We start from the raw sequence: 24500 nt of genomic DNA on the forward strand, positions 1-24500 counted from the left end.
GTCCTAGTATCCAGATTCTGCAGTTCTCAGAGTTATAACATATTTTCTTAGATTTCTAAGATAAGTGGAACCAATTAAGGTACAAAGCAGTGTGATAATATGCTCTGGTGTGTGTCTAATCTTTATAGAGCTGTTGGTATATGGAAAATTCCCCAAGGAATACATAAGGAATTGTCCGTGAAGTTTCCCTTTGGGTATTGGACTGGGCTCTAGGGTCATAGGGAGACATAAAATGGGACACAGATGTTTTCATTGTATCTCTTTAAATCTACGTAAACTGCTCTAATTGTATCCCGTGGAATCCTATCATCACCCATTCCTCCTTAATATTCTAGATTTCTGTTAATGCTGAACAAGTCAGAATAGAACTGGAGCTACCAGATAAAGCCAAGTCCTTAGGCACAATTCAGCAGACAAGGAGGCAGAAGATGCAGCAGAAGTAAGAGTGGCTGTCCCCAGGCCGTGAATGTTTGGAACCATTGTGACTTTTTGATGACCATCAGTGTGGCATGATTGGTAACAATAGTTTGTACTTAACACTGACAGTATTTGCTTTTCTTTTTGTCTCGTCCGGTTCCCAGAAAATCGCAAGATCAAGAATCTGTCCAGGAAGTTGAAGGTTCTTACTGGCAAAGAGTAACCCTCATCCTGGAATTATTGCAGCACAAAAAGAAACTCAAAAATCCTCAGATATTGATACCGACTCTTTTTAACCTGCTGTCAAGGTAATGACACTTGCCTTTGATCTGTGAGAGAATAAGATTCTAATTCTTGCCTGTCTTATTTAACTTTCACACTCTCTTCTTGCTCAGCTAGTCTGTAAAACAGTGCAAGTTGAATACTATAGTTGGAAGATTTAAAGAATGGTTATAGGAACCTGTTGCCAAGGCCTGAAGCTAACCTTCATCCTGTATTGTGTAGTAAATGAGCACTCACCTTGCAGCTTGCTTTCCTTCTTCATGTTCAATACTGTGTCCTTGGGGCATCATTACTTCTGTTTAAGGATGTAGTATGACACCTAGTGTATTTTTAGACCTGCATCATTAGATAGCCATAGTGTATGCCTTGCATGGTGGATGTGTGCTCTCGTCTGAAGAAAAAGTAATTCTCAAGGTTGTCCTCTAAGAAGGTTTAAAATGGGTTGATCGAAAGTTCAGTAGAAAGGAGAGGTAACGTGACGTCAGCGCCTGCCTGCAATAGAAGAATCAGAGTTAGAAATGTCACACTGTGTTTATAGACATAATGTTAATATTTTAGTTCTTCCTCAGTTACTGTATGCTCTAGGCATTGGTCATTACTGCAGAACTGAAACTGTACAGCCCTTTCATTTCCCATCGTTTCTCTTCTGGGATTCCTGAAGGTGTTTAGAGCCTTTGCCACCGGAGCAGGGAAGCATGGAATACACCAAACAGTTAATTCTTAGTTGTCTGCTTAACATCTGCCAAAAACTCTCTCCAGAAGGTGGCAGAATACCCAAAGGTGCGTACTTTGTTGGAAGCAAGTGGGGAAGGATTATATCTGCTCTGAGTGTGAATGTACCTACCACTTGGAGATGTTTTATTTCTTGCCCTGTAGACATTCTGGATGAGGAGAAGTTCAACGTGGAATTGATAGTCCAGTGCATCCGCGTTTCTGAGATGCCTCAGACCCATCACCATGCCCTTTTGCTCTTGGGTACTGTTGCTGGAATATTTCCTGTAAGTGTTAATGATTTTAAGGCTTATGCAGATATTTCGGATGTTTTCTTCCGTGGACATATATAGGCACACATGGTTGGGATTCTGTGGCGTTCTGGATCTTACAGTGCAGGTGGGACTCCCTGCCTCTTTAGTTGAGGCAGTGAGCTGGTTGATCTTTCTAAGCTTTGGCCCCGCCTTTTGTAAAGTGGAAAACACAGTAACCTTCATAGAATCGTGAGAGTGGGATTGGATAATTTATGGTTAGCACTTAGCATGGCACTTGGTGCAACGTAACTCCAGTAAGTGGACTTAAAAGTAATTTGATTATAAACTACTTCAGTTAAAGAAATCGTGTTCCTTATAGAAATACATCATTTAAAGATTTTTGAAGAGATGGAAATTATTTTCATCTAAGGGATATGTTCCTAACAGACGATTTTTGGTTCTCTATGAGCTTCTGTGGGTCTCTTAATCTACTAAAATCATGTGCAAGATTTAATTTGTATGGGATTTTTTTTTCCCTTAGTATAGAGTAAGTAGCCCTCAAAGGGGTTGATAATCTAGAAACAATTAAGAATCATTGATATTTTTCTTTTGTTTTTATAGAAATATAGTTCATATTGTTACACAATCTACCTATTTGAAGTGTACGATTTAGTGGTTTTAGTTTACTCACAGAGTTGTACAGCTATCACCATTATGTGTTTCCAGAACACTTTCATCAACCTCAGAAAGAAACCCCGTATGCGTTAGTCCCCATTCCCTTTACCGCCAGCACCACCGCCTCTGGCAGCCACTTAACCTGCTCTTCTGTTCTGGACATTTCCTGTGAATGGAATCATATAATATGTGGCCTTGTTTGTGTCTGACTTTTTGCACTTTGCATGTTTTCAAGGCTAATCCATTTGGAAGCTTGAATCAATACTCCTTTTATGGCTGAGTAGTAAACCATTGTAGGACTTTTCCTAGTTGCTCAATGGTAAAGAATCCACCAGCAGTGTAGGAGACATGGTTCAATCCCTGGGTTGGGAAGATCTCCTGGAGGAGGGCATGGCAACCCTCTCCAGTATTCTTGCCTGGAAAATCCCATGGACAGAGGAGGCTGGCGGGCTGTAGTCCATGGGGCCATAAAGAGTCAGACAGGACTTAGAGACTAAACAACAGCAACAAGAATACACCACTGTATGTACATGTATTTTATTTATCTGTTCATTAATTGACATATTTGTTGTTTCTACTTTTTGGCTGTTCATCATGCTGCTGTGAACATCCATATAGGAGGTTTTGTGTGAACGTGTTCTCAGTATTTTCAGTAGGAGTGGAATTGCCGGGTCTATGCTAACTTTAACTTTATGATAAACTGTCAGGCCATTTTCACAGTGATGTGATTTTTGTGCCCACCACACAGTGTCTAGGGGTTCTAATTTGTCCACTCCCTCACAGTTATTATTGTCTTTCTTATACTCGTCCGAATTGGTGCTTTCTGATTTGGATTTTGCATTTCCCTCATAACTGATGTTGATCATCTTTTCGTGTGTTTATCAACTGTTTATTTGTGGAGAAATGTCTTTGTGCCTCATTTGCCTGTTTTTAAGTTGGGTTATATTTTTTTACTGCTGAGTTGTAATGAATCATTGATATTTGATCTGCTTAAGATGGAAAATGTTGAAAAATGTGTTTTCTTTCAGGATAAAGTTCTACACAATATCATGTCTATTTTTACATTTATGGGAGCCAATGTGATGCGTCTAGATGACACTTACAGTTTTCAGGTTATCAACAAGACAGTGAAAATGGTTATTCCAGCACTTATTCAGGTGAGTTTTCTACCATAATTGGTGTTATATTTTTTAATTTTTAAGGTTTTACATAGCTTGAGATTCAAGTAGTAGTTAATAAATGACATTAAAAGCCTCTCCAGAATGCTCAGGTATTAGTGCCCATTAAATTTTAGAGTGGTGAAGCTAAGGGAGTAGTCTTGGAAATAATATCTTTTCCAGAAATATCTATGAACATCCTTAGCTGATTGTGCTATACTGCAAGGGTATAAACTATACACGTGCCTTAACATTCTTCTGACAAAGTGAATTTACAGTCAGGGTGTATCTCAGGACATTGCATCAGTTTGATGAGACCCTTAAGTAGGTCTGTGCAGATAGGAAGTTTTAAAGCTATAGCGGCAAATGTGTTAACGTACAATTTAACAGACGTTTACCAAGTGTTCTCTGAAACTTAGTACACAAAGAGATGACTGAGACCTGGTCTCTAACAGCCTAGTCTCAGTAAGGAGTGAAGACTTTGAAGCTAAAAAATAGCCTTGAAGATGAACAGGCATGGTTATCCACTTGTGCTTTCTCTTTACCTCCACTGTTGTTACTTTCTTTTCTCATGTTACTGACCATTTCCTCAGTGACCATACCGAGCACCTTCTCCTTTTAATCTTGGTGTAAGGTTGGTATTCTTTGTGTCCAGCGAATTAGCCAGTGTGGGACACATCTATAAAGAGGAAAACAACATTATGCATTCATGTGTATGCCAGTGGGATAGATAAACCCTGAAGAGTTCATTGTAGGGGAAGGCGCATACGGGCCAGAATGACCACAGACTTTTATAAGAAATGGACTTCAAACTGGTATGAAAAGGGTAGGATTTGTTCTCTGAAACGGCTGGCAGTCCCCGCCTGGGGTTGTGCACAGTTGTGTGTGAGGGATGTGGAAAGCAAAGTCGGGTGGAAGTAGGAGCGCTGGGTTAGCTGTTCATGTCTCTTTCTTCATTCTTTCATTCATTCAGCAGTTGTCTTTCATGCACCCATACCAGATGGTTAGAATTGTATTCTGAAAGCAGCAGGGAACTGTTGGCTTTGAACTGCTCTGCTTGTTAGGTTATACCGTGCTTCTCCAGGCATAGCTCAAATCCTGTTTGGTTTTTCTGGACACCCCAAGAGCAGCCTTGCTCTCAGGGCCCGTCTTTGGCATCTGCCATCTTTTTACAAGAGCGTCGTGTCTGACGGAGATGATGCCCCTCCTTCTGGGCAGGGCTCACGTCTTGCACTTTGTGGGCCCTCATGGGAACGTGGTCTGTACTCCTTGAATACCTACTGATTAGTCTTTAATTGTTAGAATTCCTTTGATAACTATCTTGAGGGCACATCAGAAGGCCTTTTCGAGTCTACTTAAAGCTTGTCTCATAGCGGGTTATTGGCTTCTCCTTGCTGTCCCCTGCTTGATGCCCTGCAGTCTGATGGTGGCGACTCTGCTGAAGTCACGAGGAACGTGGAGGACATCGTGGTCAAGATCATTAACGTGTTTGTGGACGCACTGCCCCATGTGCCCGAGCACAGGCGCCTGCCCGTCCTTGTCCAGCTTGTTGACACGCTGGGCGCAGAGAGGTTCCTCTGGGTTCTCCTGGTCCTGCTCTTTGAACAGTATGTCACTAAAACCGTGCTGGTGGCCACCTGCGGAGAAAAGGTCAGAGCACAGAGCAGGGTGACAAGAAAAAATGGAAGGTGTCTCACATAGATTTTGCATTACTTTTCACTTTAAACTTGTGGCTAGTGATGCTTAAATGTGCATGGCTTCACCTCAGGAGCTCAGAAGTGCTTTTAAAGGCGTTTTTTATTTTCTTTGGACATACTTCCAGAGCCTGAGGCACTGAATATCCTTGAGAGTAACAGGACTTCTCCTGAGGGTGACTGGAATTTAAGAAACAATTGGTGCCATGCTGGGTGGGTCTGTTTTAAGCCCAGCAGCATACAGCTGTACAGGAATTAACTTGTGTCTCTTAAATGTGTTTTTGAGGGCATTTCAGGGGGCAGGGGAGGAGAGTAAGTGTTATAGAGGTCAGTGAGATGCAGGTAACTTTTGAAGAGCCCTGTTGAGAGAGATGAGGGGGTACTTACAGGTCCAGGGCTGTCATTTCTAAACGACTTTTTTGACAGTGGGATCCAGAAATAGATTAGAACCTGTGTTAAGTAATTCAGTTCTACCAGAAATCATAATGCAGTTTATCCTGGACTTATACTTCTTAATTCTTGTAAACTGACTTTTTTATGTAAGGAGCTCACTGTCTGATTCTTCTAGTCATACACATGACCATCCTTATGGTCATTGTGCAGTGGCTTTGTGTGCTGAGAAGTATTTTTAAAATGTTTCCCTTATTTGTACTTGTTAAGTAACGTAAATTTGAGAGGTACAGTTTTATTACTTCTTTCTCTCCTCTACACAGGATGCTATTTTAGAGGCAGACACTGAATTTTGGATTTCCGTCTGTTGTGAGTTTAGTGTCCAGCATCAGATCCAAAGCTTGATGACTATCCTTGAGTACTTACTGAAGCTGCCAGAGGAAAAAGAAGGTAGGCGTAAGTCAGATGTTCATTATTGTTTGATCTGGAAGCTTGAGAGAAGCAGAAGACTATGCACTTTATCCTCAGGACCCATGGCATGTATTTAGAAGGATTTTTTAAAGTAAGTCGGTAATTTATATGGCTGTCACCTTCTTCCCAAATCTTTGTAGAAAACAGTTAAGTAGGATTTCTACCTGCCATTCCTCAAACGTTGGTTTTTGTGTCTCTGTGCTGGTATGTGGGCTGTGGAGTGTTCTGAGTGGGATGAATTATAGTAAAAAGATAGCAAGTTAGTAGGACCTTATTAGCTGTATCTTAGTTTTCCATTAAAATGCGAGCCATGTGTGGTGACAGGCTAAGTACAACAAAGCCTGAATTTTGATTCACCCTCTAGGACAGTGATTTGTAAGTGGCCTACCAGTGGATACATACCCCTTTTATATTCTATACATTTGAGTGTGGAATTCTACAGAGTTTAAGTTCAGACGTCTTCAACTTTTAGGTTTAAACATTAAAGGGGAGGGATGACCCACCTTCAGTCCGTTGTGGGCCATCAAAGTACATGCCTCTGTAGCTTCAGAAATGGAGCATGGAACCAGTTTAGACTCTTTGCAAAATCTTTGTCTTCCATTTGTTTGTCTCAGTTACCTAGGTTTTTGTTTGTTTTGTTTTGTCTTATATACTCTATTCTCAGGGCTGTTGGATATTTTATTTGTAAATATATCTTTCACTAGTTTAGAAGAGGAAAAAGTGGATATAACAAATTATATATATATATGTATATATGTATATTACAGGGCTTCCCTGGTGGCTCAGACAGTAAAGAATCTGGCTGCAATGCAGGAGACCCAGGTTTGATCCTTGGGTTGAGAAGATCCCCTGGAGAAGGGAATGCTGTAATACCCACTCCAGTATTCCTGCCTGGAGAATTCCATGGGCAGAGGAACCTGGCAGGTTACAGTCCATGGGGTGGCAAAGAGTCAGACATGACTGAGCAACTAACACTGTCACTTTCTTTCCATGTATATTATATGGATATGTTTAGTAATATACATGTATTTTATGCATAACAGAGTTCTCTCTAAAACTTGTATGCATTTACCATGTTCATTAATATCTGTATCTATACACTAAAATATCAGGTTGAAGATGAGTGAGGTCACTTGTTCGTTGTTCTTTTTCAGAAACTATTCCCAAATCAGTATCTAACAAGAGTGAATCACAAGAAGAAATGTTACAGGTCTTTAACATAGATACTCACACTAGCAAGCAGCTGCGGCATTTTAAATTTCTGTCTGTGTCCTTCATGTCTCAGCTCCTGGCTTCCAACAATTTTATCAGAAAGGTGAGATGTTCTTTAAATGTATTTATGATATAATTTTGCTTTTTCTGAAGAAACTGTGATTTAGGCTAGTAAAAATAGCTTGGCAAGTCTCTCATGAAAACATGAGGCATGCCTATAATAGAAGACAAATAGTGCTGTTCACTTCAACATGAACATGTGTTGGGCATGACCTGCTAAGATTGTATATGCGTAAACCCTCTGGCTCAGCAGTTCTATCTTCAGATGGTACATACCTGCAGAAGTGTATGAATGTGTGCACCGAAAGACATTGAAAAGTATGTTAATGGTAGCATTATTGATGGTGCCAGGACTGGGAACAGTCCAAGTGTCCATCACCAGTGGAATGGATAAAGTGTCATCATCACTGGACGTGGGTGAACCTCACTGACACACTGTTGACACTCATCAGTATAACATTGAAGCAAAGAAGGCAGAAAGAATGCATCCCTTGGTTCCTGTTGTATTAAGTTCAAAAACAGGCAAAACACACTTGTGGTTTTAGAAGTAACAATGGTGTCTGTCTTTAGAAGGAGGAGAGGGCAGGAGTCGGGGTCAGGTAGGGGAGGAATTCTGAGGTGGCGATAATAACACTGTTTCTTTACCAAATACAGTGAACTCTGCACACTTTGTGCACCTTTCTGTTTGTGTGCTAAACTTTAAACAACAAGAGAGAAAGAAGGACATATGGAAACAAAATGAAGACATGAAGAAACAGAAAGAAGAGTCAGGGTCATGAGCAGGAACACAAGAATGGCTAAGCATCTGAATATCTGTGTCCTTATAATGCATGAACTAACCAAGAGATGAAATCTGTGATCACTGAAGTATTCAGACAAACAGCTTAGTGAATTCTGTACTTACTCATGACTTAAGGAAAATGATCGTCAGCATCATGAGGTAGATGGACCTCCTCGGCCTGATAAAGACATGGTTTTTTCCACGCTTCATGATGAGACCCAGAGAAGGCAATGGCACCCCACTCCAGTACTCTGGCCTGGAAAATCCCATGGATGGAGGAGCCTGGTAGGCTGCAGTCCATGGGGTTGTGAAGAGTCAGACACGACTGAGCAACTTCACTTTCACTTTTCACTTTCATGCATTGGAGAAGGAAATGGCAACCCACTCCAGTGTTCTTGCCTAGAGAATCCCAGGGATGGGGGAGCCTGGTGGGCTGCCGTCTATGGGGTCGCACAGGGTCCGACACGACTGAAGCGACTTAGCAGCAGCATGATAAGACCTGAATGTGTGCCCGTCAGAGCTTGGAACAAGGGTGCCCTCGGTCACTGTTCACACTCAGCTAAAGGAACGAAATGTAAGAATCAGAAAAAAACTTGACAAACTTGCTCAACTAGTAATTAGCTAAGCAAGCTTGTTTGAGAGTGACCAGTGTAGATACTGCTGTGTGTCAAGCAGAGTCGAGGACGGTGGTGGTGCCTGATGATGTGAGTGGATCATTGTGACTGGACATCAGCTGGTGACACCCACGTGATGTCAAAAGCACTTCCCATGTCAGGCGGCACCATGTGACACTGGGGGGAGACGTGTGCAAGACCTAGGTCTGGTATGATTTGTGCCACGTAGTGGGGAGAGGCTCATGTCACATATAAAGTTAGATTAAACAAAAGGTAGATTAAAAACTTCAGTGTGAAAAGGAGTGCTTGGCACTTTGAGAAGAAAATCAAAGAAAACATAACCAGAGGATGGAGAAGAATTTTAGAACTTCAGTAAAAAGTCACCATAAGCAAAATGAAAAGAAAACCACAGACTAAGACAAGATTATTGCTGTTTATAAGTCAAGAAGCATCCGTTTCTATTAGAACAGTCGGCAAGCAGTATGAATTCACTGAAGAGGAATCTCAAATGGCCAGTGAGGTGAAACAACTTCCTTAGTAAGAAGGAAAATGCAGATTAAAGGGGATGCCACTATGATGTTGTCAAACTGGCAGAAATGTTAAAGTTGTTAATACAGGAAGCAGCAAGGCTGTGGGGACACGATCATTGTTCTACACGGTGTTGGGTAGTGGGACTCAGTACTGCCACTTTAGGAAGCGCTGGGCAGTGTCCAGTCAAAGGGAAGATGGTTGTCCCCTATGATCTAGCAGTTCCGTTTCTCTACAAAGACTTGGCTAGATGCTCAAGGAGAAAGGTTCTTTTTAGCACCGTTACTGAAGGAAAAGAGGATGAGGGGGTGACATAAACTAAATATCCACAGAGGTGAATGAATAAGTTGTGATACATCAAGAGGAATAGTGTGTGCAGTTAAAATAAGTGAACTAGAGTAACATGAGTAACTGTAGAGAGACCCCCAAAATCTAATGTAATCAAGGAAAGCATGTTGCTGCCTGGTATGGACTCTCTAATGACATTTAACTGCAGGTTGAAGTTTGTGGGGCTCGGGGTGGGAGGAGATTGGGATTAGCAGTAAAGGAGGAACTACAGCTGTACCCTTCATGTTTATTAACATCTTAAAATTAGATACAGGCCTCACAGAAGATTAACATTTAATAAAATTAAGAGGTGTTAATCATTTGCTGTATTTTTCTGAATCTTTGTAGTACTTTACAGATACTGTGAATATCTATAAAATGTAATCAAAATAAATTAAGGAAAGTGGAGTTAATACAGTATGATGGGGGTGATTTGGACCTGATTAAGTTGTAATATCAGAAAACACTGGGGAGTGAGTTGAAGAATCTCCAAAGTTTCATTTCACTTACTTTGAGTGATTTTTCGTCACTGACTTCCATATTGTTCTGATGATGCCTTCTTTAAAAATCAGGTAGTGGAAAGTGGCGGTGCTCAGGTGTTGACAGGCCTGGAACAGAGGTATGTTCCCTTTCTCTCTTTAATTTGTATTTGGAAATAATTTCAAACTTCTAATCAGAAAGCTGGAAGAAGAGTACTTAAAACTCTCATACGAGTCTCCTGTGTTCCAGGTTGCTAGAAACAGTTCTTGGCTACATCAATGCTGTAGCACAGTCCATGGAGAGAAATGCAGACAAGCTAACTGGGAAGTTCTGGCGAGCGCTCCTCAGTAAAGCTTACGACTTGCTGGACAAGGTGGGCCTTTATTTCTCTCCATCTTCTGTGTTTCATTGCTGTGCTATGTCATTGTCAGGTTATTTATCAGAAAGTTTTGTTTTAAGAATAAAGTTAGCAATACTTTCTCTTAATAGAATGCAGCTCAGATTTTTCTTGGAAAAGAATTGGATGCCTAGAGATCATTTTATCTGAAAAACAGTTGCTTACCTACTGGTTATGAGATCGTGAATCTCAGTAAATTTAAAATAAATTTAAAGCATCAGCTTTAAATGTTGAGTCATGTCCTACTGTATAACGTTCCAGTTTATTCAAGTGGAATAAATGATACCTATTAGATGGAGTGTACAGTTCGTCAGTAAAATCACTGGCCAGGACCACTGTTTAAAATCAAGCTGAATTGCTTAGCTGTGTGGCATTGAGCAGTTAGCTTAATGATAGCATCTTCGTCTGTTGTTGTGTGTTTGATAAATGTGGTTAGTCATGTCTCCCTGAAACGTGAGTATAAGAACTAGATAAGAATTGGTGTGTGCAGTCAGAATGGCTGCTATCCAAAAGTCTACAAGCAATAAATGCTGGAGAGGGTGTGGAGAAAAGGGAACCCTCTTACACTGTTGGTGGGAATGCAAACTAGTACAGCCACTATGGAGAACAGTGTGGAGATTCCTTAAAAAACTGGGAATAGAACTGCCATATGACCCAGCAATCCCACTGCTGGGCATATACACCGAGGAAACCAGAATTGAAAGAGACGCGTGTACCCCAATGTTCATCGCAGCACTGTTTACAATAGCCAGGACATGGAAGCAACCTAGATGTCCATCCGCAGACGAATGGATAAGGAAGCTGTGGTACATATACACAGTGGAATATTACTCAGCCATTAAAAAAAATACATTTGAATCGGTTCTACTGAGAGGGATGAAACTGGAGCCCATTATACAGAGTGAAGTAAGCCAGAAAGAAAAACAACAATACAGTATACTAATGCATATATATGGAATTTGAAAGATGGTAACGATAACCCTATATGCGAGACAGAATAAGAGACACAGATGCATGGAACAATTTTATGGACTCTGAGGGAGAAGGTGAGGGTGGGACGTTCTGGGAGAATAGCATTGAAACATGTATATTATCATATGTGAAACAGAACACCATTCCATGTTCGATGCATGTGACAAGGGCTCAGGGCCGGGGCAATGGGATGATCCAGAAGGATGGGATGGGGAGGGAGGTGGGTGGGGGGTCCAGGAAGGGGAACACATGTAAACCCATGGCTGATTCATGTCAATGTATGGCAAAAACTATTACAATATTGTAAAGTAATTAGCCCCCAACTAAAATAAATAAATTTATAAAAAAAAAAAAAAAAAAGAATTGGTGTGTGAAAACACCTCATACTTTGAAGGTGTGCAGCAAGTGGAAGTCTGTCTTAAATGAGTCATCTTCCCTTTTGTATTTTATATTTTCCTCTTTTGTTAAATGTGAAACTGCTGTGTAGGTCAATGCCTTGCTGCCCACAGAAACCTTCATCCCTGTGATCAGAGGACTACTGGAGAACCCACTGCCATCTGTTCGCCGGAAAGCTTTGGATCTTTTGAACAACAAGCTACAGCAGAAAACCTCCTGGAAGAAGAAAATTGTAAGTGAAGACTGTGCTAGAGACCTATTACCCATTCCTTGCTTTATCAGAGCTGCATTTAACTCCTTGTAGTTTCTCTAATGGTACAATTTAAATAAGTATATTATTATCCAAGTATAATGCTATGATGCCTGTGTGTTTAAATGTGATGTTAACTCTGGTAGGAGCACTATATATGTGTCATAAGAGCTATTAAAGTAGAATTGCAACCAAATAGAATTCTTGGTTAACATTGACCACATGTTGCCTTAACTTTAGCATGATTCTAATCCTTTTCACTCCAAACTGGTAGGGTGCTTTATATAAATATAGAATTGATTGCAAGCACATGCATTCATTTATTTGTAAGTAACACAAGTGGGGAAATGGTTGCTTGTGTATAATCATATGGCTTAGGACTTCTTGGTCTCATCTCCATTTAAGCAATCTCAAGCAGTAAAAATGGACAGAAGACTAACATTTCTTTACGGCTTTAATTATTTGGGAATTCTGGCTGTCTTCCTCAGATTTACCATTTCCTCGACCTGGTCCCTGTCCTCGTGGCCATGGTGAAGCATAAAAGAAAGACGTTAGAAGACCAACCAATAAATAGACAGACGGCTCTGTATACCTTAAAGCTCTTATGCAAGAATTTCGGTGCAGAAAATCCAGAGCCTTTCCTCCCGGTGCTGAACACCACTGTGAGGTTGATTGCTCTAGGCGCAAAGGAGGAGAAGAACGTCCTAGGCAGTGCCCTGCTGTGCGTGGCCGAGGTGGTCTCCACGCTGGAAGCCCTGGCCATCCCCCAGCTCCCCAGGTACGCCGAGGGGACCTGGGGCAGGACCGCCACACAAGCTTTCTGCTACCAACTGGGAAATAAAACCTTAGTGACTTTTTTTTTTTGCCCGTCAGTAGAAGTTTCATAAAATTTGATTTGTTAGAGAAGTGATCTTTTCTTCAAACTAGAAAACACAGCATTCTCATTTACCTTTATGATGCGTGTTGCCCCCAGTTTTTGCTCTCCTTGGACCAGCAGTCCTAGGAAGCAGTGGTGACAGCACCATTTCACGGAGGAGCCCTTCTAGTCGGGCCACGACTGGCTCCTGCCGGCCACGCCGGATGTGGCCACTCCTGGCTGTCTCCCTGGCTCCGGTGTCTGCTGGCCATGCAGCCTCGCCAGGGTTACTTAGCCTGTAGAGCTTTGCCACCTACAAACCAAGACAGTGCCTGCCCCATGGGGTGATGATGGGGCTTTTTTTTTTTTTTGAGATTAAAAAAAAATTTTAATTACATAGACTGCTATTTCGTAAAATACACTAAAAACAACTAGAAAAATGAAATAACACAGGCACACAAAATTTCTTATTACTGTTAGAGTCACAGACATAAAATTACTCTGCCAAACTGCTATAATTGTGTTTTTAAGAGCTTGCTCACAGTCTCCTTATTTATTGCTTTGTAGACCAAAAACAGGTTTTTTTGTCTTTTTTTTAAATTGAAGTATAGTTGCTTCCATGCAAGGCTTTTTTACCTGACACGTAGCAAGTGTTCAGCTGAAAGACGTTGTCATTTTTAAGTAAAGTGATACTGTGTTGGTACTATGGGCCCTGGGAGAGCTCTTGCTCTTGGTCACATGAAATGTATAGATGTTTCATGGGCTCGGACGTCAGAATGTAAGGGGCATGGATGGTGGTTTGGATTTTTTCATGGTGCCTTCTGCTCCATCTTCCATTCTCTGTTTCTGCTTTAAGTTTTGAAACTTGTGTCCTTTCTTTCCAGCCTGATGCCGCCACTGCTGACAACCATGAGGAACACCTGCGAGCTGGTCTCAGGTGAGGTCTACCTGCTCAGCGCCCTGGCAGCCCTGCAGAAGGTGGTTGAGACCCTGCCACACTTCATCAGCCCCTACCTGGAAGGGGTCCTGTTGCAGGTGAGTCAGTGACCACAGCAGGGGAAGGGAAAAGTTATAGATTCAATCATTTTATTTGTGCCTGAAGCTTTTCGTTTGGCAGGGAGACTCTTATTCTGAAAAGATGTGCTGCTTCTTACTAAATGTGTGCCTTTCTCACTTTCACTGTCCCTCCAGTTCAGTCATGACGTTGGTATGGGCGTTGCTTTGTCATGAGGCTCTTTCCTTCTTTGATTTTGCGGATGTATTTTACTGCTTTCTTTTGCTGTGAGCTCTTTGGACTTGGGCTAATAGAGCTTCTTGTAGAAACGGGCATGCCTGCTTTGTTCCTAACGTGAGGGTTTCTTAACCCTAAGGTGTCTTTCAGAGTGGAATGCCTGTGCTACAGTTCAGACAGTGGGCCATTGGCATTTCTAGCAAAATGAAAATGCCTGAGAATGGCCCCCCTCCCCCGATCTGTTGTGTTGATCACTGGCCATTTTTGAGGTTAGGAGCCTTAGCTGCTTTGATGCAGATGACTTAATTGATTCACATACTTTCTAGCCACACCTTGAAGGTAGACATCATGAAGAAAGGGACCTCTGCATCTGAGCAGCTTTCTAGATTCTTTAGCAAAGAACGTAGCTTTCCTCATGGTCCCTGGATCCTTGTCCTCTTAAGATCACTGTCCTGAGCCCTGCCCTCTGTGTCCTGCCTCCCACCATTTGCCTGCATCCCTGACTCCTCCTTGGAAAGAGGCATCTGTCTTTTTTTTCTATTTTAATTTATGTTAAACATTAAAAATAAGTATTTATTTTTATTTATTCTTATGTTTGGGGTTGAGTGTATGAGGATTTCTGTGTGAGGCTAAGTGCACCGAGCATTCCCAGTCACTGGCACTTGGACTGACTTCTCCACCCTCACCACGACTTGCTGTGCACGTGTAGACAGACGTTCTCGGCGAGGACCTGTGGTGGCCTTAATGGTGGTTGTTACTTCCTACAGGTGATTCACTTGGAGAAAATCACTAATGAAATGGGTCCTGCCTCCCAGGCTAGTGTCCGTCTCATGTCCCTTAAAAAGACACTGGCTACCACGCTGTCACCCCGAGTGTTACTGCCAGCCATCAACAAGACATACAAGCAGATTGAGAAGAACTGGAAGGTTAGACTGTACAGGGTATTAGACTTGGGAGGGCGGAGATGTGGTACTGAAAGTTTTAGATTTTCACTTAAAAAAGAATATGGTTATTTAATGCCATTGAAGATGCATTAATGAACTCTAGGAGTATTAAAAGCAGGCACATCTCCTGTGTGTTTTCAGAATCTCATGGGCCCGTTTATGAGTATCTTGTGCGAGCACATTGGGGTGATGAGGAAGGAGCAGCTCGCCTCCCACCAGCCCCAGCTCACCACGTTCTTCCTGGAAGCCCTGGACTTACGCACCCAGCACGCTGAGGTAGGCATGTTTCCACCCGCCTGTCCTGAAGTTACCACCTAGCTCAGAGCCAGAGAAAAGTCTAGCTGTGTAACCTGTTGTACCTGCCCGAGTTAGACCTAGATGTCAGTATTCTGGCTAATAAATTAGCTCTTCTGTTTTTAGAATGATCTGGAGGAAATCGGAAAAACGGAAAATTACATCATTGACTGTCTTGTAGCCATGGTGGTCAAACTATCTGAGGTCACATTCAGACCCCTGTTCTTCAAGGTGAGCTTTCTTCCTCCACTTCTCTTACTCACATATCAGTCACAAGATCCATAGAAGAAACTAATGTTACTCTTATCTTTTTAGCTGTTTGATTGGGCTAAGACAGAGGATGCTCCCAAGGACAGGCTGTTGACATTTTACAACTTGGCAAATTGCATTGCTGAAAAACTGAAAGGGCTTTTTACCCTGTTTGCTGGTCACTTAGTGAAGCCTTTTGCTGACACCTTGAACCAGGTGAACATCTCCAAAACAGGTAGGTAGCTGACTCTAGGTCAGTTGGCACGCTTGCTCTGTGTACCTTACACAAGGTATAGTAAGGAAGATAAATTTCTTAACTTTATAGTCAGTTGTCAGACACTGTTTTAGCATGTTATTAATGTTAATTGGGGCTTCCCTGGTGGCTCAGACGGTAAAAGGATCTGCCTGCGATGCTGAGGGATCTGGGTTCGATCCCTGGGTTGGGAAGATCCCCTGGAGAAGGGAACGGCTCTCACTCTAGTATTCTAGCTTAGAGAATTCCATGGCCAGAGGAGCCTGGCAGTCCATGGGGTCACAAAGAATCGGGCATGACTGAGCGACTTTCACACACACAGTATTAATTGACTCACTTGGGAGAAAGTAAAAAGGTCATTCCTTTGCTTCTGCAGTTAACTCTAAAACATTAAAATTGGTTTATTCTTTAATGCTAATAACAAGCAGTCCATTTGCCAAACTAAGCAATCTTAACAACCAAGAATGTTAACAACTCTGAAAGAATGAGTCAGTCCCGAGACGTCCATTTTATTTGTGCTCTGCCTTCACCCTGATTGATTTCTAGATCATTTTAGAAATAACCCTCTACTTACAGTTCTTATAGTAGTGATTTGAATTTAAACACTGGAGATTTGAAATTAAGCTTTTTTTGGTTTTGTTTCCATTTTCTCTCCCCAATCTACAGATGAAGCGTTTTTTGACTCTGAAAATGATGCTGAAAAGTCCTGCTTGCTACTACAGTTTATTCTGAACTGTTTATACAAAATCTTCCTTTTTGATACCCAGCATTTTCTAAGTAAAGAGAGAGCAGAAGCCTTGATGATGCCCCTGGTGGATCAGGTAACCAGTGGAACCATTTTCTGTTGAAAGTTGGGACAGTCAGTGGTACATGCCTGCAGGGTTTATGTTGATCAGAACCACAGTTTGCTGGGTTTTCTTTTCCTTTTTATGAAATTTTTATTTCAAAATTGATTTCATGTTTCTCATGAATGTAACTCGTCTTCACAGTGGCATTGACAGAGTTTTTAATTTTTCAAATAAAAGGCATGATATAAGGTCTATTCATTAAATTTTTAATTCTTAAAAACTTCAGTTTCTTGAGAATGTGTAAGGGTTTGGCTGTTCTTCTCTCACAGGAAAAGGGGTGATGCTATGGGCGGTGATTCCATTTGAGTTCCTTGAAGGTGGTCAGTTCGCTCTGGAGAGAGTAATAGAATAAACAGTGCCTGGTTTTTGAGCCTGCTGACATTAGGAAGGATAGTAAAATACCATATACACTGAGTTTTTTTTCAAACAGCAATAGACCCATTGCTCAGTCCTTGTCTCACTGTCAACAGCTGGAAAACAGGCTTGGAGGAGAAGAGAAGTTCCAAGAACGGGTGACAAAGCACCTGATCCCATGCCTTGCACAGTTCTCAGTGGCCGCGGCAGATGACTCGCTTTGGAAACCACTCAACTACCAGATTCTGCTGAAGACAAGGGACTCCTCACCCAAGGTCAGGCCATGTGCCAGCAGGGACGCTGTGCACCGTGGCCATGGGGCAGGACGTGCGTCGCTGCATTTAGCACCAGGGGTTGGCCTGTGTCAGGCAGAAGACTGAACCTGAGAAATGTGAATCCCATTTACTGGCCATTTCTAAATAGCAGTCCTTCCCACCCCCATAGTGTGTTCGACGTGACCACTAAAATGCTTTATACTTTTAAATATTGAGAAGACTTGCATTCCTCCTGTTTCTTAAGCACCATTTACATGTCAGTGTACTCCCAGACACATGCTTTGTCCACAGAACATTCCTTTGAGTTAGAGCAGTGTATTACCCTGTTGTATACACATCTCAGGCCTAGGACTCTGTGGAATAATGTGCATCAGCATGGGGGCGGTGATGTGTGGAGGTTTGAAGTTTTCAAGCTGTCCTAGTGATGGATCACCATTTTACAAGCTGATTACTACACTGTAATTTCAGTGGATAAAACAGACCGAAGCAGAATTTTATTAATAGATTTATTGGTTGAAATTCACAGCATTTATTTTTTGGAAGTAATGGAAACAATGAGGCTCTTCCAGTGTACCCCTACATTTTAAATTGTAGGTTCTTAGAAAGTTGCTGCATTAGATTTATTGTAACATATGTTGTTTTGATTGTACCAGATCAGGAAAATCCTGATTGAACATAGGCAGTTACAAATGTTTTTTAAACATCTCACTTTGCTGTATCCAAATATTCTTTAAATTACTCCAAACCAGAGAGGACTAACATGGCTTTTGTTTCAGAGTGAATCACTAACAAAGCAAACAGCTACTTGGGTTCCTTGTCACAGACAAGACATGTAAGCAGCACTCCAATCTTTAAGTTCCAAAACTAGGACATTTATGACACAGTGTCTTCTAGTCAGGCTGAGGAGGGTGTGGCGCGCTCACACCACCACATGGTGACCCCAGTCGGGGTTGAGGACAGGAGTCCTGCCTGCAATGGCTGGGGACACGCGCCCGCCAGGTGGGCATCATCCAGGCCAGCCATCAGCTCCAGTGCAGTCACATTTGATGACATACTCGGATTTGCATGTGGCTGCTTTACTGTTTGTTTTAAGAAAAATGTTATAAAAAAAAACATTCACATGAAAGGCCTGCAGTACTAGAACACAGATTAAAAGGCTCTGACTTAACAGCGTTGCCCATAATTATACAACAGATCTCAAACTGTTAAACGAACTGGTACACTAAGATGAAGCTTGAATGGAGAGAGTGAAATAACAGCTTAAAATTCAGGGCATGTCTCAAGTTAGATCACAAATGAACAAACATAGATATAATAGTTTTTTGGTTTTTAAAAAGTCATTCTTCATCTTTTCAGGTTCGATTTGCTGCTCTGCTAACTGTGTTAGCAGTGGCTGAAAAACTAAGAGAGAATTATATCGTCTTGTTACCAGAATCCATTCCGTTCTTAGCTGAATTGATGGAAGGTAATTCCCAAACTTTTAAGAAGTAATTAAACCTCTGTGGGAATGTGCCCAGTGGGAATGCCCGTTTGGAGAGACTGTAATGAACTCTTGGCTCCAGCCCTCTGCCTGAAGGCTGAACTCCTGTTTTGAGTGGGGTGGAGGGAACAGTTAGAAAGCAAACGCCTCCTCATCATTTGAGATTTGTTTACAGCATAATCCTTACTGTCTTTACCTGTGTTTTTTGCTGACAGTACAGACTATAATATTGTTTTGCTTTAACCTTATACCTGACTATGATTGAATATTTTGGTCCACAGATGCAGGGTTATTATATCAAAACATCCAGTGCCACTAAGGATGCAATGGAGTAGCACTGTTAATGCCCAGCACTTACTGTGTACTCTGTGTGGGTGAGCTCATTAATCCTCACCAGCACATGCCCTTATCCCTTTCTTTCAAAATGAAAAAACTAGAGGCTTTAACAGGATTAAGTAATCTATCTGATAACAAGCGTGACAGGTGGAACTGGGGTTGAAGTTCAGGTTTGTGCAGCTCTGGACACAGAGCAGAGTGAGCACGGTGCTACCATGCAGCCCAGGAAATAGTACAGATACGAGCAGGGGTGGCGGCGGCAAGGACAGATGCTTTCACATTGGGCGTTCACTGCGCATCCCAAACCAGGTGCCTGCACCTTTGTTCCCCCCACCCCAGGAGGGGCTGTGTGAATGACTAAACAGAGCGGCATTGCTAGGTGTCTGGAATGTTCTGTTGTGCACCACTATTTGGGGTCTTTCTCTGCTTCCCAAATCTAAGACCATAAGAAGGGAAGGCAAGCAGGAAGGAGAAAGGCAGGAGGGACTTAAGGATGGCTTCTGCCTCGGTACTGTGCTTCACTTTTCTCCTGACTCAGGGACTCGCAGTGAGAGCAGGATGTGTAGTCCCAGGCTGATGAGAATAGTGGCAGGAAGACTGACTTATTTTGATTTTTTTTTTTTTAGATGAATGTGAAGAGGTGGAGCACCAGTGCCAGAAGACCATCCAGCAGCTGGAAACCATCCTGGGAGAGCCTCTCCAGAGCTACTTCTGAAACTCTGGGTTTGGGTATTTCATACTCTGTTCAGAGGTCAGACTGCTGTTTCATATCTTTATTCTGGGTGTTTAGGACCATATTACTTTTGGTGCCTTAACCCTACTTGGACTTGTTTACAAAATTCCCACCTGATCTGTGCGACCACAGAAGCCTTTCCTGCCAGTTGTACAGAATCTACAAAGAGTAAATGATACATGTTATTTTTATACAGACTGCTGTGTTTGTTTCAGCATTGATTATGTGTGTGGTGTGTGCTCAGTTGCTCAGTCTTTGGGACTCTTTGGACTGAAGCTCACCGGGCTCCTCTGTCCATGAGATTCTTCAGGCAAGAAAACTGTAGTGGGTTGCCATTTTCTCCTGCAAGGGATCTTCCCGACCCAGGGATCAAACCCAGGTCTCCTGTATCACAGGTGGATTCTTTTACCAATAAACCATTGGGGAAGCCCCAGCACTAATTACAGTCTCTTCTGATGTTACTGTCACTACATACATACATGTTTGATGTTAGCACTCAAAGCTAACCTGCATTTAGACTATAATTGTACATGGTATCCATGTCAGAGATTTCACTCAAAGTAGCTCTTTACTTCAAGAAAATGACAGTTACTCAGCACCCAACAAGAATGCTTTCAGCCCTGAAGCCACTGGATTTTTACATTTCGTTCTGGGTGGATAACACTTCAGTCTTAATTTTTGTGTGTGCCCCATAGAGCAGGTAGTTCTGGAATGCATCTTCTACTCTGGACTATCTCTCCTTTATCCTTCAGTCTTTTGGGGGCAGGGTGGGGTGGTGGAGGCAGGCAATAGACTGTTTATAGAACCACCACACCCAATGATCCTACAAATAGCCAGGGCCTTGAAACACTCGGTGGCAAGAAGGAGCCCCTCCAGAGTTAGATGTGCTCACGTTTCCATTGGTAGTTAACCAAGAAATGAGGAATAAAGTAAATAAAAGAATTTTTTCAAAGCTTTAAAGTTCTCATCTCTATACCATGTCATGGTGAAGCTAGAAAGTGAACGCTCAAGCAGAATTAAACAAATCTCCCTTTATTTTGTTTAAGACATTAATTGATGCCTTTTAAAAATTTAAGACATCTAAGAACTGTTCCATAGCTGTTAAAGTCTGAAAGCCCTTGATCTAATTTAATATAGAAATTTAGTGTGGAATTGTGACAAGCAGAAGGCTGGTTTGCGTCTGCAGACAGAGCTTGCTAGGAGTGCATATTTCTCTTTAAGAAATGTCACAACAGGATTGATTAATAAATGCTAACAGCTTACTTTCTAAAAACGATCTTAAGATTTTATATTTACTCTATCAAAGAACTGTCTTAGTATTGTCCACATAAAAGGAAAATGTACTGCAGTTAAGACTTAAAGAAAACAAGGTAAGTGGGCTTTTCTTTTTTCCTAAGTGGTCCACATTTTCTGCCATCTGCCAGGCCCTCTGATGTTCTTTTCTGAAGGAAAAAATAACCCTGGGGATTCTAGAACCTTCTTGCCTTGTACAGCTTTCCCAACATCCCCACCTCCACTCTTTTTTTTTTTTTGAGGTTGGTGAAACTCAGCATAATAAATTAACATGGAAAAGAATTAAGTGCTAGAAGTTTCCACACTCAGTACCTTTAGGAGTAAGACTGGTAATAGTATTTTCTGCAATATAGGGATACAAATAATACCTAACCACAAACTATTATGAAAATATCCCCAAATCCTGGCAGAATTCAGCCCAGCAACTTAACATGATAAAATGATGCGACTGATGTAGCTTTTTCCCTCCCCACTAACAAACCTCTGAAATCCCCTGTAACAAGATCTGACCTGTAAGAATTCTACAAAGAACTTCTGCCAACTTGCTTCAAAGAAGAATAGACAAAAATTACAGAAATGCAACAGTTTAACTTGCTGATACAGGTTTTGATTTTAATCACTAAAAGCAGAACAATGTTTTGATCTCTGTCACTAATGACAATGGACCCGTCTTTAGATGGGCAGAGGCAGTGCTGGTCTGTGCACTGAACAAGGGACAGAATAACAGCACCTCTCCACGTCACTGGTCTCGGTTGCTGTATGTTACTTTTCTGATAGGGCCTGCTGTATAAACAGTCATTAAATCTATTAAATCTAATCTAGACACTGCTTTGTTACCCACAGACATTTTACAAATTGAGACCGTCTCTTGTCTACCTTATACTTTCTGTAGAGTATGTGCACAGGAGACCTCTAACTCACTCTAAACTCCAATGTTCTAAAATATGCATTTACTGGTACAGAAATCAGTGGCCTTGAGACTGACGTCAAGTTAATTTCAACATTTGGTTCAGTTTTGCTTTGCTTTTTGCCTTTATCCTTGTGCTGCGTTTAGATTTCATAGTGTTAATCATTTGGTAATGCTTACAACTAGCAGAGCTACATATTTATCATGCTAAAGAAAGCCTCCAGACATAAATCAACATCAGTCCTCCCAATTATGGGATACAATCAAACTCTGAGCCACCACTGGAGGAAGTGTCTCCTATAAATTAGTGTCCTTAGGTGATTTAATAGAATAATTCTTCTAAGTCCCTGGTGAGTCTAGTGCACGAAAGAGCAACAGCAGCCCAGAGCTTGGCAGAACAGGGAATGTACATGCCCCACTGTGTATCCCTGGCTCCCACCACACGTGAAAAGATAAATGCTCAGTGCAGGCTGGCTTTCTCTGTTACAGTGGGCACTTCCTAAATACTTGCTGAATGCAAAGTAGGTTTAAAAGAGGCAGTCCAGGTGCAGAAGAGAGAGCGGGAAAGCCTGTTACAGTAAAGGTTATGACCACTGTTACATCAGTCTTCTCACTCTGGGCTCGGCAAGTCACGCAGCATGGACTGAGGACACCCAGCAGGACTTAAGCTCGCTTTAACAATATATATAAAGCATGTCGTGACAGATGCATTTTACCAAGGCCAGTGTTACAGAGGTCATTCTGTATTTCAGTGTTTGCAGCCCTCGTGTCAGCTACCAGCTCCGCACTTCCAGTAAGTGGATGTCACCGTTGATCTCCAGCGTGTCGATTTTACTCAGCTCCTTAAATCTGTGCTTGTACTCCAGGCTGTGGACACCATTTACTGCAACTTTGAATTCTCTCACATCACAGTAAATTATCATCTAGAAGGAAAGCACACATGAGTGGTTCCCAGGCTTTAGAAGTTTTTGTGTCTTGCACACAAGAGTATTAAAAAGTACACCATTTAGTTGCTTCTCCCAGCCTGCCAGCACTGACACCCTGCGATGGTTTCTAAACTCTGACAAAAGTGTATTTGGTGGTGGCACTTTCTGCCTTGTCCCACTCAGGGAAGTGACTCTCATGTGCCTGGAACCTCACCCTGGCCTGAGGCCCACTGGCCGCTCTGTCCCCCCTCCTGCCCCTCATGCACCTGCTCCTGCCCCGGCTCTCAGGGAAGTGGGACGTCGCCTTCCTCGAGACACATGGGAACTCAATTGAAGGAGAAGAGGGAGCTGCTTCTTGCCCACAGGCCAGGAACCCAAGGGCTTGGGTCCTCACTTCTCTGCCTCAAACTTGGGTTTGGGGCAGCTCAGAAAATATGAAATCCCAGAAGGTTAGGGCACCTGGTAGGGACTACACAGCTGCCTGGTGACTGATTCCCACCCCCACTCAGCACATCGTGTTTCTCTAACGCTATTCAAAGCTCCTTGTTCTATGAACTGCTGCATTCTGGCAGAAATGCAGTTCAGAGTCATCACTGGTGTTAGCCCTTCAAAGTTAACAGAAGAGTCTGCTGTCCTTTTAAATCTCCCGTACACCTCAACCTATTATTCCCATGTTCCCATGTTCCCCGTGCCAGTCTGGCCACCCACTCCACCCTGTCTCCACCCTCACTGAAGAGTCCAGTGGGGCGAGTCCACGGTTCTCCCCTCGCTCCCTGCCTCCACCCCAAAGGCAGACAGAGGCACAAAGTCTGAATCCTCAAAGCAGCAAACTGAGTGTCTTTTTTTCTTTTGATAGGACTAGTAGAAATGACTGCTGGGGGAGATTAGGAAGGGGGGAAATTCCATGGATAACAGCAATTACTGACACAGATGAAGGCAGAACAGTAACGTAGAGAACTGGGGGAGCTATCCGTGACTGGGGATCCTGTGCCCACAACAATGGTGGAAACCCCAGTTTGAACGAGGCAGAAAGACTTCTCTGGTGATGGACATTTAGCAATCTCTACAGAACAGAGGACACACCGCCCCAAGCTCAGAAGAGAAAACAGGCTGGCGTTAGTTAGGCAGACGCTGTGGAGACAGTTCTGCAGGACATCAGAGCAAGTGGAGAGCCAGCATGTTACAAATGGGAGATAAGTGGCCCACAGCCTGCTGGACACATTACTGTGCCAACTGAATTTATAAAAATCAAGAGCTCACAGATGAAGTTCAAGAACTGAAAGATATTTTTTAAATGAAAAAAATTACCACCACGAAAAACCACGATGATCCAACATGAGGCCAATTACCCTTCCTGAAGTGGATGGAATTCCAGTTGAGCTATTTCAAATCCTGAAAGATGACGCTGTGAAAGTGCCGCACTCAATATGCCAGCAAATATGGAAAACTCAGC

General features: G+C 42.3%; 2 protein-coding genes across 52 annotated transcripts in view; one reads left to right on the forward strand and one right to left on the reverse strand.

The window, feature by feature from the left end:
* HEATR1 (HEAT repeat containing 1) overlaps positions 1-20116 on the forward strand; it is a 50911-nt gene extending 30795 nt beyond the window's left edge. For 3 of the 4 annotated variants that reach the window (XM_081569355.1, XM_081569356.1, XM_081569357.1), the window contains exons 25-45: positions 336-439; positions 582-725; positions 1361-1479; positions 1576-1697; positions 3368-3496; positions 4916-5146; positions 5904-6030; positions 7206-7366; positions 10146-10192; positions 10303-10426; positions 11910-12050; positions 12557-12846; positions 13809-13959; positions 14923-15081; positions 15241-15375; positions 15520-15624; positions 15709-15877; positions 16562-16716; positions 17214-17372; positions 18729-18837; positions 19815-20116. In XM_081569355.1, coding sequence (XP_081425481.1) covers positions 336-439; positions 582-725; positions 1361-1479; positions 1576-1697; positions 3368-3496; positions 4916-5146; positions 5904-6030; positions 7206-7366; positions 10146-10192; positions 10303-10426; positions 11910-12050; positions 12557-12846; positions 13809-13959; positions 14923-15081; positions 15241-15375; positions 15520-15624; positions 15709-15877; positions 16562-16716; positions 17214-17372; positions 18729-18837; positions 19815-19903 — 2970 coding nt within the window. In that variant the 3' untranslated portion in view covers positions 19904-20116. The remainder of the gene's footprint in view (positions 1-335; positions 440-581; positions 726-1360; positions 1480-1575; positions 1698-3367; positions 3497-4915; positions 5147-5903; positions 6031-7205; positions 7367-10145; positions 10193-10302; positions 10427-11909; positions 12051-12556; positions 12847-13808; positions 13960-14922; positions 15082-15240; positions 15376-15519; positions 15625-15708; positions 15878-16561; positions 16717-17213; positions 17373-18728; positions 18838-19814) is intronic. The other variant, XR_014076608.1, reaches the window with a different exon arrangement.
* Positions 20117-20937: 821 nt separating this feature from the next.
* LGALS8 (galectin 8) overlaps positions 20938-24500 on the reverse strand; it is a 32991-nt gene continuing 29428 nt past the window's right edge. For all 48 annotated transcript variants that reach the window (XM_081569390.1, XM_081569396.1, XM_081569374.1 and 45 more), the window contains one exon: positions 20938-23044. In XM_081569390.1, the coding sequence (XP_081425516.1) occupies positions 22895-23044 (150 nt within the window). In that variant the 3' untranslated portion in view covers positions 20938-22894. The remainder of the gene's footprint in view (positions 23045-24500) is intronic.

The sequence above is a fragment of the Giraffa tippelskirchi genome, chromosome 2, assembly GCF_054371585.1.
Source record: "Giraffa tippelskirchi isolate mGirTip1 chromosome 2, T2T-mGirTip1v1.2.pri, whole genome shotgun sequence".
In the NCBI taxonomy this organism is placed as follows: Eukaryota; Metazoa; Chordata; class Mammalia; order Artiodactyla; family Giraffidae; genus Giraffa; species Giraffa tippelskirchi.